The sequence below is a fragment of the Sorex fumeus genome, unplaced genomic scaffold (genome assembly GCF_029834395.1).
Source record: "Sorex fumeus unplaced genomic scaffold, SorFum_2.1 ptg000063l, whole genome shotgun sequence".
Lineage (NCBI taxonomy): Eukaryota > Metazoa > Chordata > Mammalia > Eulipotyphla > Soricidae > Sorex > Sorex fumeus.
The window spans coordinates 79610234-79626142 of record NW_026606120.1 but is presented as its reverse complement, the minus strand read 5'-3'; the positions used below and the strand labels follow the sequence as shown (position 1 = coordinate 79626142).

At 43.9% G+C, this 15909-nt stretch overlaps 1 protein-coding gene across 8 annotated transcripts in view; it reads right to left on the bottom strand.

Annotated features, from left to right (window-relative positions):
• Positions 1-15909, bottom strand: part of TLK2 (tousled like kinase 2) — a 109124-nt gene that overhangs the window by 62202 nt on the left and 31013 nt on the right. For 4 of the 8 annotated variants that reach the window (XM_056127243.1, XM_056127241.1, XM_056127245.1 and 1 more), the window contains exons 5-7: positions 15840-15883; positions 15034-15129; positions 2909-3076 (exon numbers count right to left, since the gene is read on the bottom strand). In XM_056127243.1, the coding sequence (XP_055983218.1) occupies positions 2909-3076; positions 15034-15129; positions 15840-15883 (308 nt within the window). The remainder of the gene's footprint in view (positions 1-2908; positions 3077-15033; positions 15130-15839; positions 15884-15909) is intronic. The other 4 variants (XM_056127244.1, XM_056127249.1, XM_056127248.1 and 1 more) reach the window with 2 other exon arrangements.

Below are 15909 nucleotides of genomic sequence, written 5' to 3'. Positions count from 1 at the left end.
TCTGTTTTACTTCAAAAAAGAAAAAAAAAAAAAAGAACAGGGAGAAAGCCAAAAGGAGAAAGAGAGCAAAAGGGAATGCCCTGCCACAGAGGCGGGGTGGGGTGGAGGGGACAGGGCAGGGGTGGTGGGAGGGGTGCTGGGGCCATTGGTGGTGGAAAATGGGCACTGGTGGAGGGATAGGTACTCGACCATTGTATTACTGAAATGTAAGCACAAACGCTTATAAGTCTGTAACTGTACCCTACAGTGATTCACTAATAAAAAATTTTTTAAAAAAATAAAAAGAACAGGGAGAAAGGAAACAAAGGTAGACCACAGAGAACTCTGAATTCATTCTGAAGGTAAAACCAGTACTGCTCGGGCTGAACAAAGGACAGGAGGCCTTGCAGGTTGGTGACCCAATTCAAACACCCCAGTCTGAGCAGTGAGGGGTCATCGTGAGAACAGAGCCAGGAAGGACTTGCCACACCCTGGGAAGGACTAGGTGTGGCCCAAGCCCCCACCCCGCACCTCCACAAACATCAATTACGACTTGCTTCCAATTTGGAATTGAAGTATAAAATACAGAGATGAGTAATTGCAAGATTTTTAGCATAAAAACAAATAGAAGAAAGTTAACAATTAGAGATGAAGACCAGGGAGAAATAAGCCGGAATGGAGTCACAAAATGAAGAATTCTGTTGTGGACATTTTAACCTGCTTACTAGACATAAAGAGAAGATAAACAGAAACACCTGAGCACCCAGGCCTGGAAGGCAGAACCCAGGGCTACAATTGACACTTGGAAGTCCCCCACTTACAGGCAAACACTAAATGGGGTTACACAGAGAGAGTAAGAGTGAACAAGGCTCTGAAGACTAAGGCACTCGATATTTACAGATAGGGAACATGAGAAAGAACAAAAAAGCCCAACGCCAGAAAACACCGTGTGTTGGGAAGAGAAGGGAGGAATCATGTACTGTAGCTACTAAACCATGCTGGGTACGTTCTGAGGAACTGGGAACTGAATCTAGAAATGTAAAGGTCATATCTAGCAGTGTTCAGGAGCTACTCCTGGCTCCATGCTTGGGAATCTCTCTGGGTGGGCGCAGGCAACCACACGGGATGCTGGGGATCGAACCAGGTCAGTCAGCCAGATGCATGTCAGGAAAGCAGTTTCCAGCTATACTATGTCTCCAGTCCCTGCTTTTTGGTCTTGGGGTCACACCCAGTGGTGTTCAGGGGTTTTTCCTGGCTCTGCGCTGGCAGAGCTCGGGAGAATATATGGGATGCTGGGGATGGAAGCTAGGTTGGCCGCCTGCAAGTACCTGCTGTACTTATTGCTCTGGTCCCACTTAAAAAATTAGCACTACACTGTAGCACTGTCCTCCCATTGTTCATCAATTTGTTCGAGCAGGCCCAGTAACATCTCCATTGTGACACTTGTTGTTACTGTGTTTGGCATATCAAATACGTCATGGGTAGCTTTCCAGGCTTTGCCGTGCGGGTGAGATACTCTCGGTAGCTTACCATGCTCTCTGAGAGGGGAAGAAGAATAGAACCCGAGTCAGCTGGGCCAGCTGCGTGCAAGGCAAATGCCCTACCGCTGTGCTATCGCTCCAATCCAGTTAAAAAATCATTTCTTAAAATTATATAATTCTTTCTTGAAGTAAAGCAATAATAATTACCAAAAGGTACTTAATAGTTCCTTTATTTTTATACATTTGACATCCACTATATTCTCATTGATAGTTTTTTTGTTCATGTTTGTTTTGGGGCCACACTGGGCTACACACTCAGGGGACCTTATATGGCACCTGGGTCAATTCTGGGTGGCACATGCAATGTAAGCGTCCTACCCACTGTACTATCTCTGGCTATTGGTAATTGTTTTGTTGTTTTGGGGCCACACCTGGTAATGTTCAGAACTTACTCTTGAAGCTCACTCAGGATTCAGCCCTGGCAGTGCAAGGGGACTATACAGGAGGCCAGGGATCAAACCCGGGTCCACCACATACAAAGTAAGTGCCCTATCCAATATATCTCGCTCTGACCCAACACTGGAATATTTTAAAATAAACCTTCCAAACTCCAAACATCCTTCCAAAAGCTCAAAGTCCTACCCAGAGGAATGGCAAAGGCCATAAGAGCACCTGCCTTGCAAGCATATGGTCACAAGTTCAAAAGTGTAACATCCCATAAGCACCAAGCACAATCCTGGCATTGCTGCCACTTGTGCCTGGCAGAGCTCTGTGTCTGTGATTGCCAGCACCAATTTTAGCTGCACTAGTCAGGTTCGAGTGGGCATGCAAAGGTGAGGCACCTGGCAAGCACTGCACCGAGGAAGACATATAGAACTATGGGCATGACTCAGTGGTAAGGAGCACGCCCTATATGTGTGAAATCCTAACTCAATTCCTGGTGCCACAAACAAAACAATAACACAAGACATGCTAGTGCCTTGACCAGGAAGTATGAAATCTGGCAAGCACACGTGTGAGCACAGCAGCTGCACGTGCAAATACTGCAGCATGAGGACCAGATCGATAGTGCAGCAGGCACGACACTTGCCTTGCATGCTGTCAACCTGGATTCAATCCCCAGCACCCCAAATAGCCCCCCCAAGTCTTCCAGGAGTGACCCCTGAGCACAGAGCCAGGCGAAAGTCCTGAGCACAGCTGGGTGTGGCCAAAAAAAAAACCAACCTAAAAATCATGAAAATAATTAATCCATCTTCATCAAGGAGTTGCAAAGCAAAAAGGATATTATAATATTATATATACAATCCTATATAGCCCTTGATCCTAACGAGCAAGAGCGACAGCTCAAGTTGCAGAGTTTGATAGTCCGATCCTGGCACCACGGGAGGAGGCCCCCAGCACCATCGGGCTGGACCCCCGTAACAAAGTAAACTAAGTCTCATACTCACTGAAACGAAGGTAAAGCAGAGGCCACCTCCCCTCTGTGCCAACTGCTCTGTGTCGAGCCGAGGTTTCGCCAGCATCACTGACATCAGGGTGGGCAGAGCTGACTGCTCCTCGGACGCCTCCTTCGCAACACTGCCATCTAACCCGTACAAGGGCTGCTCTACTCGCCGCTGCAAAAGACCAAGCACAATACCCAGCTCAGAGGAGAAGTCAGCATGCGCATGCGACACATCAACGGACAGGGAGGGAATGGGACCTTCCCCGAGCACCTTCTCCAGAGCATAATGGTGTTAACACCATGAGGCAGCTTATCTGCAAACCTGGGCTAACACCTTACTCAATTTATGTAAAATGACCTTTTTGGGGGCTGTGATACTCCCAGAGGTGTTTGGGGGCCACTGGGTTCACCCCTCCCATCAAAGCTGATGAGGTCAGGAACGTGTTAACAAGTGCAGGGCAGGAACCAGGGGTTCCTGTCACCTACGCCCATCCCTGAGCCTAAAATGACATCTACCAGCTCTTTTCAAAGCTTTTGCCTAACTTGGAACATTTGTTCTGCTTTGCAGACTCCACGAATCAACTTCCTAATATTCTCATACCTACAAAGGAAAAGTTATTTCAATCCTGTAAGTAAATTAAGATTAAGACATTTGCCCCATGACTTTTTTGGTGGTGTTTATTTCACTCTTAACTATACTACAATGCAAAAATCTAAAATAGAAACAAAAAAGCTTTATATTAGTAGATTAATATACCAATTATATATGGTTTATACCAAAAATAGAAGAATAGTGTATTATATTAGCAAATCTACCTTTGCAACTTAATGTTGGGTGTAGGGAAATACCAAAATTAATCTCTTCATATGTGAAAAAGGATTGATTCTTGGGCTAATCTTAAAAAGTAAAGGAATGTTCTTCTTCTCAACTTTAATACAACAAAGAGTACTTTTTTTAGTGATCAAAATAAATGCAATTAACTATACGAAAGATACTTTCAATAAAGTTAACAACTGGACAGGGGTTAATACACAAATATCATGATTATTAAATATTCTTCTATAGGAAGTTTCAGCCATTGTGATAAGGAAGAAAAAACAAGGCAAAACTATGGGAAAATATTAAAGATAATATTGTGTGAGGTGTCATTTTGATGATATAACGATTCACAAAGGAAACCAAGCAAATCAAATGATAAACAAATAAGAGTTTAGTAAGATGACCAAACACGAAATAAATAGACAAAACACATATACCAACAATGACCGACTGTAGTCAGTTAAAGCACAGAACTAAAAGGAGATTCAAAAAGCCTATAAAATACTCGGGAGTAGGGGCCTGGAGCCATAGCACAGAGGGTAGGGCATTGGCCTTGCACGCGGCCAACTGGGTTCGATTCCCAGCATCCCATATGGTCCCCTGAGCACCACCAGGAGTAATTCCTGAGTGCAGGCCCACGAGTAACCCCTGTGCATAGCTGTGTGTGACCCAAAAAGAAAAAGCGAAAATGCTTGGGAGTAAATTTAAAATTATTCAGACTACACACAAAGAAAACCTACATTGCAGATACATGCGCAAAGACCTGAATCAAGCGACAGTACCTTGTGCCAGTGGCGGTTTTCCCAAGCCAGTGCTCGGGGCCGCATGTCGGCCGCTCTCCCCATCCCGGGCTCAGGGCTTCATAATGGCAGCACTGCTGTCTGCCACCCAGGCTCCACAAACAGTTTCCGCCCTACCACAGCCACACGTGTGCAGCCACCACAAAAAGGGGTCGGCCATGCTATGAGCAAAGCATATACAAGCGCCGTGGCCAAGACACGCAGCCTCTAGACCGTGTGAGCAGGGCAGGCACTCAGGGAGCACCGTTGTGACCTGTGTGCCTCAATTCCAAGCAGCTGCCAGTGAGACAGGTGCAAGCACCACAGTCCAGGCATACAGCTCTCAGAGGGCTCGGAGCCGGGAGCAAGAACACGGATGCACAGCCCCTGCAGGGCAGCACCATGGCGGGGAGAGCCGCAGCCCAGCCAGCTTGAGAGCACGGCCACAGAAACACAGCCACAAAGGTCTACGAACGTTTTCAAAAGGCCATTATTTCCTTTGGTTCTGGGCCCACCAGCTGTGCTCAGGTCTCACTGGCTCTGTGCTCAGGGATCACTCCTGGCAGGGCTCCTGGGACCCTTATGGGGTGCTGGGGATGGAACCCGGGTCAGCTGCGTGCAAAGCAGGTGCTCTGCCTGCTGTACTATCTTCGGACCCCTTAAAATTATTTTTAATATCTTTAATTTTTTTAATGCACCTTCTAGTATCTTTTCTCACTAGCAGGCTCATGTTGATAAAATTCAGCACTAAAAGTATACAGAAAAGTGCCTGTCATAGAGGCAGGCTGCGGGGGAAGGAGGTATTGGGAGACGGTGGGATGGAAATGGGAACCATGGTGGTAGGAAATGTACACTGGTGAAGGGACAGGTGCTGGACCACTGGATGGCTGAAACTCAATCATGAACAGCTTTGTAATGGTCTATCTCATGGGTATTCAATAAAAAAACTAAAAATAATAATTAAAAAAGGTACCAGAGGGAGGGCCAGAGAGAGTCCAGTGGGTAAGGCACTTGCCCTACATGCAGCTCACTTGGGTTTGATCCCCAGCACGCCATACGGTTCCCTGAGCACCACCAAGAATAATTCCGGCATGCAGAGCCAAGAGTAATCTCTGAACACTCTCGGGTGTGGCCCCAAGTCCACACACATATACATACAAAAAGTAGTGTGAGAGCCAGAGAGACACCAGTCCAGTTTGGTCCCTGCTGCCACATGGTCCCCCAGCACTGCTGAGGTCAAGCCTGGAGGTCCTCAGACACCCGCTGGTGTGGTGCCGGAGACCCCTGAGAACTGCCAAGAAGGCACAGGTAGACCGGCAACCCAGGGTCCTCGAAACTGCACAGCCTTGTACAGACCAGTACCAAGAATGACCCTGGGTCTCCTGAGCACTGTTCTAGACCCCGTCCAAAGAAAAAAAGGTGTGCAGAAACTGGTCCCCTCAAGCTGGTGACAATCTGCTAGTTACTATGAGATGACATTTCTCTGGTTTGTTGTTTTGCTTGGTTTTTGTAGGGGAGAGGGGGGGTGTGAAGGATTTCCCCAGGGATGGTGGGCCATGAAGGCCACTTGTGATAACGGGCCTGGTGGGCTTGCTGATTGGGTGTGCGGTTAGCAATGCAGCATTGGCAATGAAGAGGAAGGCCAGAAGAGGGAGAGGCCTGGGCCTTGTAAATGTAAGGCATGTGTCCCTGGGAGCACGTCCCCTAGCCACGGGATGGTATTTCAAAGTGAACCTTTTGTTGTTGTTTTAGGTTCACACCCAGTGGTGTTCAGGGCCTATACACGGCAGTGTGCTCAGGAGTGATCCTTGGTGGTGCTTCTATGCAGTGCTGGGGGATTCAAAATGCAATCAGCAACATGCAAGGTCTTAGCACCTTACGTCCTATACACTCTCTGGCCCAAAGTAAATGTGTGTGTATTTATAAATATATATGTATATATGCACTTATATATACATATATATACATATACATATATAAATATACATATATATATATAAGTAAAGTAAAGGCCCTCCCGTTGATCATCGATTTGCTCGAGCGGGCCCAGTAACGTCTCCATTGGAGACTTTGTTGTTACTGTGTCTGGCATATCGAATACTCTCAGTAGCTTGCCGGGCTCTCCGAGAGGGGCGGAGGAATCGAACTCGGGTCGGCCATGTTGGCTGCGTGCAAGGCAGACGCCCTACCGCTGTGCTATCGCTCCAGCCCGCATATATACACACACACACACACACACACATATATATATATATATATAATATATGCCCTGTGCTGTGCTGAGGATCACTGGCAGGGATCATTCCTGGCAGGCTTGGCGAAACACATGGGGTGCCAGGTATCAAACCCTGGTCAGCAGCGTGCAAGGCAAGCACCTTACCCACTGTACTATCTCTTCAGCCTGAAAATTAAGCATATATTTTGTCTTGGAAATTACACTTTAGAAACTTAATATGGGGGTGTGAGGGGGTTGCCTAAATTCACTATAAAATACAAAAATTTGAGGCTGGAGAGATAGTACAGCAGGTAGAGTGTTTGCCTTGCAGGCATCCGACCTGGGCTTGATCCCCGGCATCCCATATAGTCTCCCAAGCACGGCCAGGATAACTCCTGAGTGCAGAACCAGGAGTAAACCCTGAGCATCGCTGGGTATGACCCAAAAAGAAAAAAAAATAGGATATTATTTACATAAATAAGATGGAAAATGAGAAAATTATCATGAGATATATACTTTCACATAAACACCCTACCCATTAAACTCTTTAATAATTATTATTCTTTTTTCTTTAAAAAACATCTTTTTCAAGCACCATGATTTTCAAAGTTATTCATAGCTGGGTTTTAGATACACAATGTTCCAGCACTGATTCTGACACCAGTAAAGACATTCCATTTGACCATCTCTGAACTAATGGATTCTCACAATTAACACATATGTCTACAAGGGAAAGATATTTAACATTTTCATTTAAGAAGTAGATGCAGGGCTGGGAAGAGAACTCAAAGGGCTTGAATTCATGGCTGGCACACAGTGCTTCTCTCCAGGTCTGCCCGAGATAGCCTGGTGGCCCAGCCCAGCTGGAAAAAACTGTCAAAACAAGAAGCAACGAAATAACCCAATGTCTAGAAGGCCAAAGAGACAGCTCATGGGATGAGCACACACTGTGCATGTGAGAGGTTCAGGTTTAATCCTCAGCACCACACAATCCCCTAGTACCACCAGGGGATTACTAAACACTGAAATAGGAATAACCCACAGCACTGCCAGGTATGACCAAAAATCAAAAATAAAAGACCCACGCTCCTCCTATTCTACTACACACAACAGTTTAAATTCAGGCTCCAGAACAAAGATACCACACACAATATTCTTGCCAGTTGGGACAATATAACCCTGAAGCCATAAAATACAATTCATCATTCTGTCTATACTCAGTAAATATTTGTCAAGGGCTAAAGGATTTAAATATACTCCTGGAAGTTAAGCAGACTGAAATGCTTAAATTAACCTTCCCTTAGAAAACTATGAGGATATTTAAAAATAAATACAATTTTTTAAAAAAGAAAAAAGAGGGGATAGAGTGGTAGTACCATGGGTAGTGCATATGCCTTGCACATGGTCGACCCAAGTTTGATCCCCGGCACCCCATGTGGTCCCCAGAGCAACACCAGGAATAACTCCTGAGTACAGAGCCAGGAGTAACCCCTGAGCATCGCAGGGTGTGACCCAAAAAGGAAAAGAAAAAAAAAACTAAGAAGATAGGACGAAATATAAAAAGCAAGGGACGAAGTGAGAGTACAACAGGTATGAAGCTTGCCTTGTACACGGCCAACCCAACAGCTCATATGGTCCCCTGAGACCTGCCAGAAGTAAGCCCTGAACATACCTAAATGGCCTGAAAACAAAGCAAACAAAAATCAATTTTAAAAAAATGTTTAAAGTACCAAACTTTATGTGCTGGAGCGATAGCACAGTGGTAGGGTGTTTGCCTTGCAAGCGGCCAACATGGCCGACCCAAGTTCGATTCCTCCACCACTCTCGGAGAGACGTATTCGATATGCCAAACACAGTAACAAGTCTCACAATGGAGACGTTACTGGGCCTGCTTGAGCAAACTGATGAACAACGGAAGGACAATGACAGTGACCAAACTTTATAGGGATCTGCCAGGAATCTGTATACACAGGGATCTGCCAGGACAAAAAAAAAAAAAATTTATTTTATTTTATTGTGGGCCTTTCCTACCTCGACCCTGTCAAAAGAAAAAGGATGTGCAGAAAGTAGAACCCTCAAGCTGGTGACAACCTGCTATGTGATAAAATAGTAAGTAGAAATAGGGGTGGCCTGTATATTCTCTCTCTCTCTCTCTCTCTCTCTCTCTCTGTGCTTAGATATCATTCCTGGCAGGGGTCGGCGAAGGACTCATGGGGTGCTGGGGATGGAAGCCCTACAAGGCGTTCTGGGGTTAGAGAGACAGTACAGTGGGTGAGGCTTCTGCCTGGCACCAACCAGAACCCAAGTTACTACTGGTATGCCCCCAACTCAAAGCAAAAAAAAAAATTTTTTTTTAAATTTCAGATATGAGAAAGGTCTGGTAAATATTTTTTAAAGTGTACATGTTTTTACAAGTCTGATCCCAATGTGAAGTCACATTTACATTAGGGTTACCAACAGTTTTAGAACCTTGCAAGTGGCCGATCCAGGTTTGATCCCTGGCATTCCACATAAGTCCCCTGAGCACCGCCAGATTCCTGAGTGCAGAGCTAGAAGTAACCCCTGAACATCACTGGGTGTGACCCAAAAACTAAACAAAATAAGAAAAACAACGAATTTCCATTTCCAGACTAGAGAAATTAATACAGGTGTTATACCCCTTCCCTTAACGTGACCAACCCTAGTTACCATCCCTCACACTACCAAGAGTAATCCCTGGGGCTGGAGCAATAGCACAGCGGGTAGGGCATTTGCCTTGCAGGCAGCTGACCCAGGTTTGATTCTCAGCATCCCATATGGTCCCCTGAGCACCGCCAGGAGTAATTCCTGAGTCCATGAGACAGGAGTAGCCCCTGTGCACTGCCAGGTGTGACCCCAAAACCAAAACAAAAAAAAAAGAGTAATCCCTAATTTACTGCAGGGGCTGGACAAAAAAAAAAAACACCTTGCAAAAGAAGAAATAATTTTAAATTTCTTTTTAAATTTCCAAAGACCTCAGAGATGTCATCAATGATAAGACTTGACTGGCAAAGAAAACAAAACCAAAAACAAACAAATGGGCCTGCATCTATCTAAAAGCTTTGCATAGCAAGAGAAACTCAGGCTAACACATTTTTTAAGACACCCAACTGGGTAGCCAGAGATAGTAGAGCGGGGCGGGGACTTGCCTTGCACACAGCCAAACCAGGGTCTATCCCCAGCACCGCATATGATCCCCCAAGCACTGCCAGACATGATCCCTGAACACAGTGCCACCAGGAGAAAGCTCTGAGCACCACCTGGTGTAGCGCGCGCGCACACACACACAGGTGATAAAAAACATCTGCATACTATACATCAGCTAGAAGACCAATATCTAAAATAGTACTCACAAAGATCAACAACAAAATAATTCAATAGCCCAACACAAATGCGGATGCGGCATCCACTACTGGATGGCATCTGGTTCAGCCTCTCTCTATGGAAAGCAATACAGAAATCTATTCCAAAAAAGTAATACAACTCCCAGGAGCGATAGCACAGCGGGTAAGGCGTTCGCTTTACAAGCGGCCAACATGGCCGACCCGAGTTCGATTCCTCCGCCCCTCTCGGAGAGCCCGGCAAGCTACCGAGAGTATTCGATATGCCAGACACAGTAACAACAAAGTCTCCAATGGAGACATTACTGGGCCTACTCGAGCAAATCAACGATCAACGGGAGGGCCTTTACCTTTTACTCCCATACCTGTGATACCACTTCTTGGCAACTAGCCCCAAACAAAAAACATTAATTTGGAAAAAAATATACGCATCTTTGTTCATCGTCACACTTAGTACAGCAGCTAAGATATGGAAACAAACCAAATGTCCAAATACGAATGAATAGATCAAGATGCTGTAGTATACATACACAATGGAATATTATACAGCTCTAAGGAAGAATAAGATCATGCAATTTGTAGCACCGAGGATAAAACTAGAGAATTACATCTGAGTAAAGTCAGAAGAAAGGGATCCATACAGAACAATCTCTTTCATGTGTAGGACTTAAAGATATACAATGGGGCTAGAGTGTTGGTACAGTGGATCATGCATTTGCCTTGTAGTTGGCAGACCTAGTCAGCTGCCAACACCACAAACGCTCCCACCCCAGACTCACTAGGAGTGCTTCCTGAGTGAAGAGCCAGGAGTAAGTCCTGGGCATTGCTGGGTGTGACCCTCAAACAAAGATTTTTAAAGCATCCAAAGAGGAAAAATTCCCTTGCTTTTTCAAAGTCACAAATAAAAGCTGTTTTCTCAATAGTAACAATGGGAGACAGAAGATAGTAATGACATATTAAATTGTGTTAAAAGAAAAACTGCCAATCTAGAAATACAGCAAAAGTCTGTTTCAAGTAAAAGGACAAAACAATAAAAAAAAAAAAACCCACGAAGTATTCATGTATTCATCAAATACATACTCAAAGAATTTTAAAGTGCCATCTCAGGAAGAAGGAAAATGATCCTACATGCAAGATGTGAGATGCATGTGGGAATATTAGAATATTATGCAGCAATTAAAATGACATCTTGCCACTGCAACAAGCAATGGACCTAGGGCTATTACAGTACATGAAAGAAATGGAGCACAGAGTGTAAGAACCATGAGACTGCACTTTTATGTGAAAGGTTAAAACAAAACAGAGGGACTAAACCAATAGCACAGGGGGTAAGGCATTTGCCTGAAATGCAGCCGACCTGAGTTCGATTCCCAGCATCCCATATGGTCCCCCAAGCACCGCCAGGAGTAATTCCTGGGTGCATAAGCCAGGAGGAACCTCTGTGCATCTCTTGACCCAAAAAGAAAAAAAAAAGAAAAAAAACACATAAAGTTATCTGAGGTCAGGGGGTGGAAAGTGGTCAAAGTGGGTAAAGGCAGGTCACAGGATGCAAACTTACAGTTATGAAATAAACCACTGCCAGGGCCTGAGAGACAGCCGAGCGCAGGCTCTGCATGCAACAAGGCGAGGCTCAATCTCTGGGCCTGCAGGAGTCCCTGAGCACCTCAAGGAACAACCTCCAGGCACAGACTCAGGAACAGACCATGCACCAACAGGTATGTCCAAAAACGAAAAGGAAAGGAAGAAGTCAAGGACACATAAGGCACAAAAGGATAATGAAAGCTAATACCATATTCCATTATTCTGAAGAGTAGATATTAAGAATTCTCACAAGAAAAATATTATAAATTCTGTGTGATGGCAGATTCAATCAAGTAAACTTGGTGATAATCATTTTATAATATGTATAAATATCAAATCATTATGAACACCAGAAAAGAATAAGTATACAGAAAAATTGAGCAATGAGTGCATAAATGTTTTATGAGGATTTTAAAGAGACAAAAAATATGGGTGAGGTGCTTGCTTGCTTTGCATGGAGTCAACCTCAGTTAAGATTCCTGGCACACAGCCAGGAGTCAACCCAGGTGTGATGAAACCCTAACTCCCTAAAAATATTGATGAAATAAAAACACACTACCAAGTCAGGGGCAGGTAAATACACTAAAGTTCTGAAGTCATTATTTATATGAGAGGAAAGTAAAGATACCAATAACATCAAAACTTAGCAAATTCAAGATGCATGTGATGATTTCTATTTGGGAGAGGTGGGGCGGGGGTGGGGGGATGGAGAAAGTGCTCAGGGGCTCCCCCGATTTCTGCAATTCAATGCAAGGGCCTAAGGACAGCCAGGGCAACCCTTGGTGGTCACCACAGCTGTACTCCCCCAGGCAGCCTGCCAGGTATACCCCAACGCTGCCCACTCCAACACACACAAACACACACACACAAGCACACACACAAGAACAAAAACACACAAACACACAAGAACACACATACAAATATGTATGTACAGCAAAACTATAAACACAGGAAAAACATAACCCCTAGATAAGACATAAATGTAACTAAATACAGCTTTCCTTATAACTGATAAACATACAACCAAAAATCAAAATACAGAAGACTTAAATACTGTGATCAAAAGACATGATTAATAAAAACTTACTTAATGACAAAACTATTTTGTTTAGCGCTCCTTACACAGATGATCAAACTCTAAGAACAAGTCAACGATAAGCACAAAAATGAGAAGAACAGCAATTGTAGGTTAGAAGAGGAGACTGCGATCAGGAAGAGCATATCCGTTCCCAGGAAGCTGGAACTATTTTACTTCATGACCAAAGGAATGATACATAAATTCTGTTTTAGGTTTTCCTTGAGTCACACATAGTGGTGCTTAGGGGCAATGCAGTGCCAAGGATCAAACCTAGGGATCGCTCCTGCAAAAGCGAGTGCGCCACTGAGCCTTTTCCCTGAACCCACACAGAGTTAATCTACATGATTTTCCGCAAACTCTTTATATGAGCCAGACATAAGTATCAAATGATGCACGGCTGAATGTATCATGATATATTCTTATCTCTCTAATTGTTTAAAAATCGAAAATTAATTCTTAGGCTCCTGTTTTATACCGGAGCAATAACACAGCGAGTAAGACATTCACTTTGCCTGTGACCAACCAAGTTCAATCCGCAGCATCATATATGGTCCCCTATGTCCTGCCAGGAGTAGTGATCCCTGAGCAGAGTCAGGAGTAAACCTGACAATCACTGGGTGTGGCCCCCCAAAAAACATATTAAAAAATACATAAATGTGGTTTTTTATATTAATAAAATATGTTTTTAACAACAACAAAAAGAATGGTTTAGAAAAGCTAATTACCCATATGTACATAACACACACAAATATGTACCTATATGCACAAATATGAATAAATGAGAAAAGTAAAATATGCATCAAAATGTAAATATTCATGTCACCAAGAATGAAAGATTAGGAATATAGTGAAAGGTGTGAGGGACTTAAAAAAAAAAAACACCTTCATGAGGCCAGAGTGATAGTACAGCCAGTCAGGCATTTGCCTTTTATGTGGTCAACCCACGTTAAATCCCCAACACCTTATATGGTTCCCCGAGTCCCTCCAGAAATGATCCCTGAGTGCAGAGCCTAGAGTCAGCCTTGGGCACCTCTGGATGTGACCAAAAAGCTTAAATAAATATATAAAAATAAAAACAGGTGAAAGCAATTTATTGGAAGCTTTCTGGACCCATGAACTCCTCCTCCATCAGAAACATCTGGGGAGAGAGGCAAAGGCAGGCAGGGGGGTGGGGACACTTTGCAGAAGCAACAGCAAGAGTGTCAGCACCCTCCACCCCTCCCAATCACAGGCTGTTGTAATAAGTTCTCTGGAAGACAGACATCCCTAGTTGCTCAAGGAGAATGGGTTTATGCTGGTCAGGAGCTTAAGAAAACCTGCTGTTGCAAGACACAAGAGCAATGCCTGAAGCATCACTGCAAACTTGAACAGAGGTCTTATTATGGTAGTAACAAAGTACTCAAAGTAACCTAAGCAAATTAGTATAAAATACATCAGCTATCTAGATCTCAACCTCACCACTGGAAACATTCTGGACTTGATGAATATCTGCTGTGGGTAGTTCGATGCATTGTAGGACGTTTACCAGTATCCCTGACCACTGTCCCACGGGAGGCTTATGGCCTCAGTGGTCTACTTCTAGGTGTGACCAAAAGTGCCTCCAGTACTGCCTAATGTCCCATGAAGAGGACCAGTACCCTTAGGTTAAAAAATAACTAACTTAGGATAGTACAGAGAGGTAGTACAGAAGTGAAGGCACTTGCCTTACATGCGTCTGACCTCAGTTCAATCCTGAATCAAACATATGGTACACATACAGCCCCCCCAAACCCTGCCAGGAGTGATCCCTGAGCACAGAACCAAGAGCCCCTGAGCACTGCTGAATATGGCCCAAAACTGAAACAGAATAAAATCACTATCTTAGCTACAACGTTTTAAAGACCTTTGGATCTGTTGAGAGCATGAAACAAACATATTTCAAACTTATACATCAGCTTCTTCACTACATCATGGTAACCTTGAAAATAATGCAAATCCTAGAAGCTCAACAAATTAAAAACAATAATCTAGTTACAAAAACATGTGAGTTTGGCAAAAGAAAAAAAATTTACATACTGTTTGAACTGGACATTATTTCAATTGACAAAACACTGATCTACAGGATTAGATACGATTTATTATGCTGAGAGTAGGGCTAGCTCTTATAATAAGTTAATTTATTGATCTATATTGGAACATAAATAAGTGATTCATAAGGAGTACTATGAACCTTTCTCCTTAATGTACCATTCATCCCCTTTGGGAAACTGCTCGGGGCTCCTGTAACGGGTGTCATATTTCTCCAGGTGGATGCTTACCGGTAAGGGATTGGATAAGGAATGTTGCGGTGAGGATCGTGCAACTGGTGGAACACTTCTGCCAGGGCTGGTTCCTGGCCCGCTTCCCCCAGCAAACTGGCCAACAGGGAAAAATGGATATGAATAATTCAAAACAATACTGTGCTTCAGATAAGGAGAGTAATAGATTAATACACAAACAGCTCTGAATTATATATGGCCCGTGAAGACAATAAAACCATGCCAGAGAAACGCCACGTATGTTAAACGTTTTTGTCTTTTCGGTAAGATTTTTTTAAGAAAGACCACCAGCTACAATATGCAAAGATGTAAAGGAAACATGGCTAGAAAGCTGAAGGTACATATGGCTTTACGAATACATAAGCAAAGAACATTTTTCCTTCACATGCCCTGACACACAAAGCAAGAGCACAGAGACACAGTGGATGGCCACGTCTGCTTGAGAAATCACTAACTGATGGGCCCACTGGGCTAACGGGGTAGAAAAGGATCAAAGAAGAGCCAAAGTCATCCCACTTCCACCTTTATAAGCCGTGAATCCTAGCCTGGCCAAAAGAAAACCGCCTCATTTGTGAATGCTTATATCATCACAGACAAGACCCAATCAATTTAAATGGAGGAAGGCAGCAACAGTTTCCTCTTACAGGGAGGTGGGGCAGACAGTGTTAATGACACTGGGGAGGGAAGGAGGAATGCAGAGTCAAGAAACAATACTGCTTCCTAAAGCCTTAAATGGACACACAGATTTAGCTTTAAAAGAAAAAAGACAAATTACTACAGGTTGTTTTTCTAAAAATTAAACTTACCTCAAAGTAATCACTAATTTTATGTCCCCTAGGAGTGCCTTTCCCTGAAAATGAAACCAAAGTAAGTAGA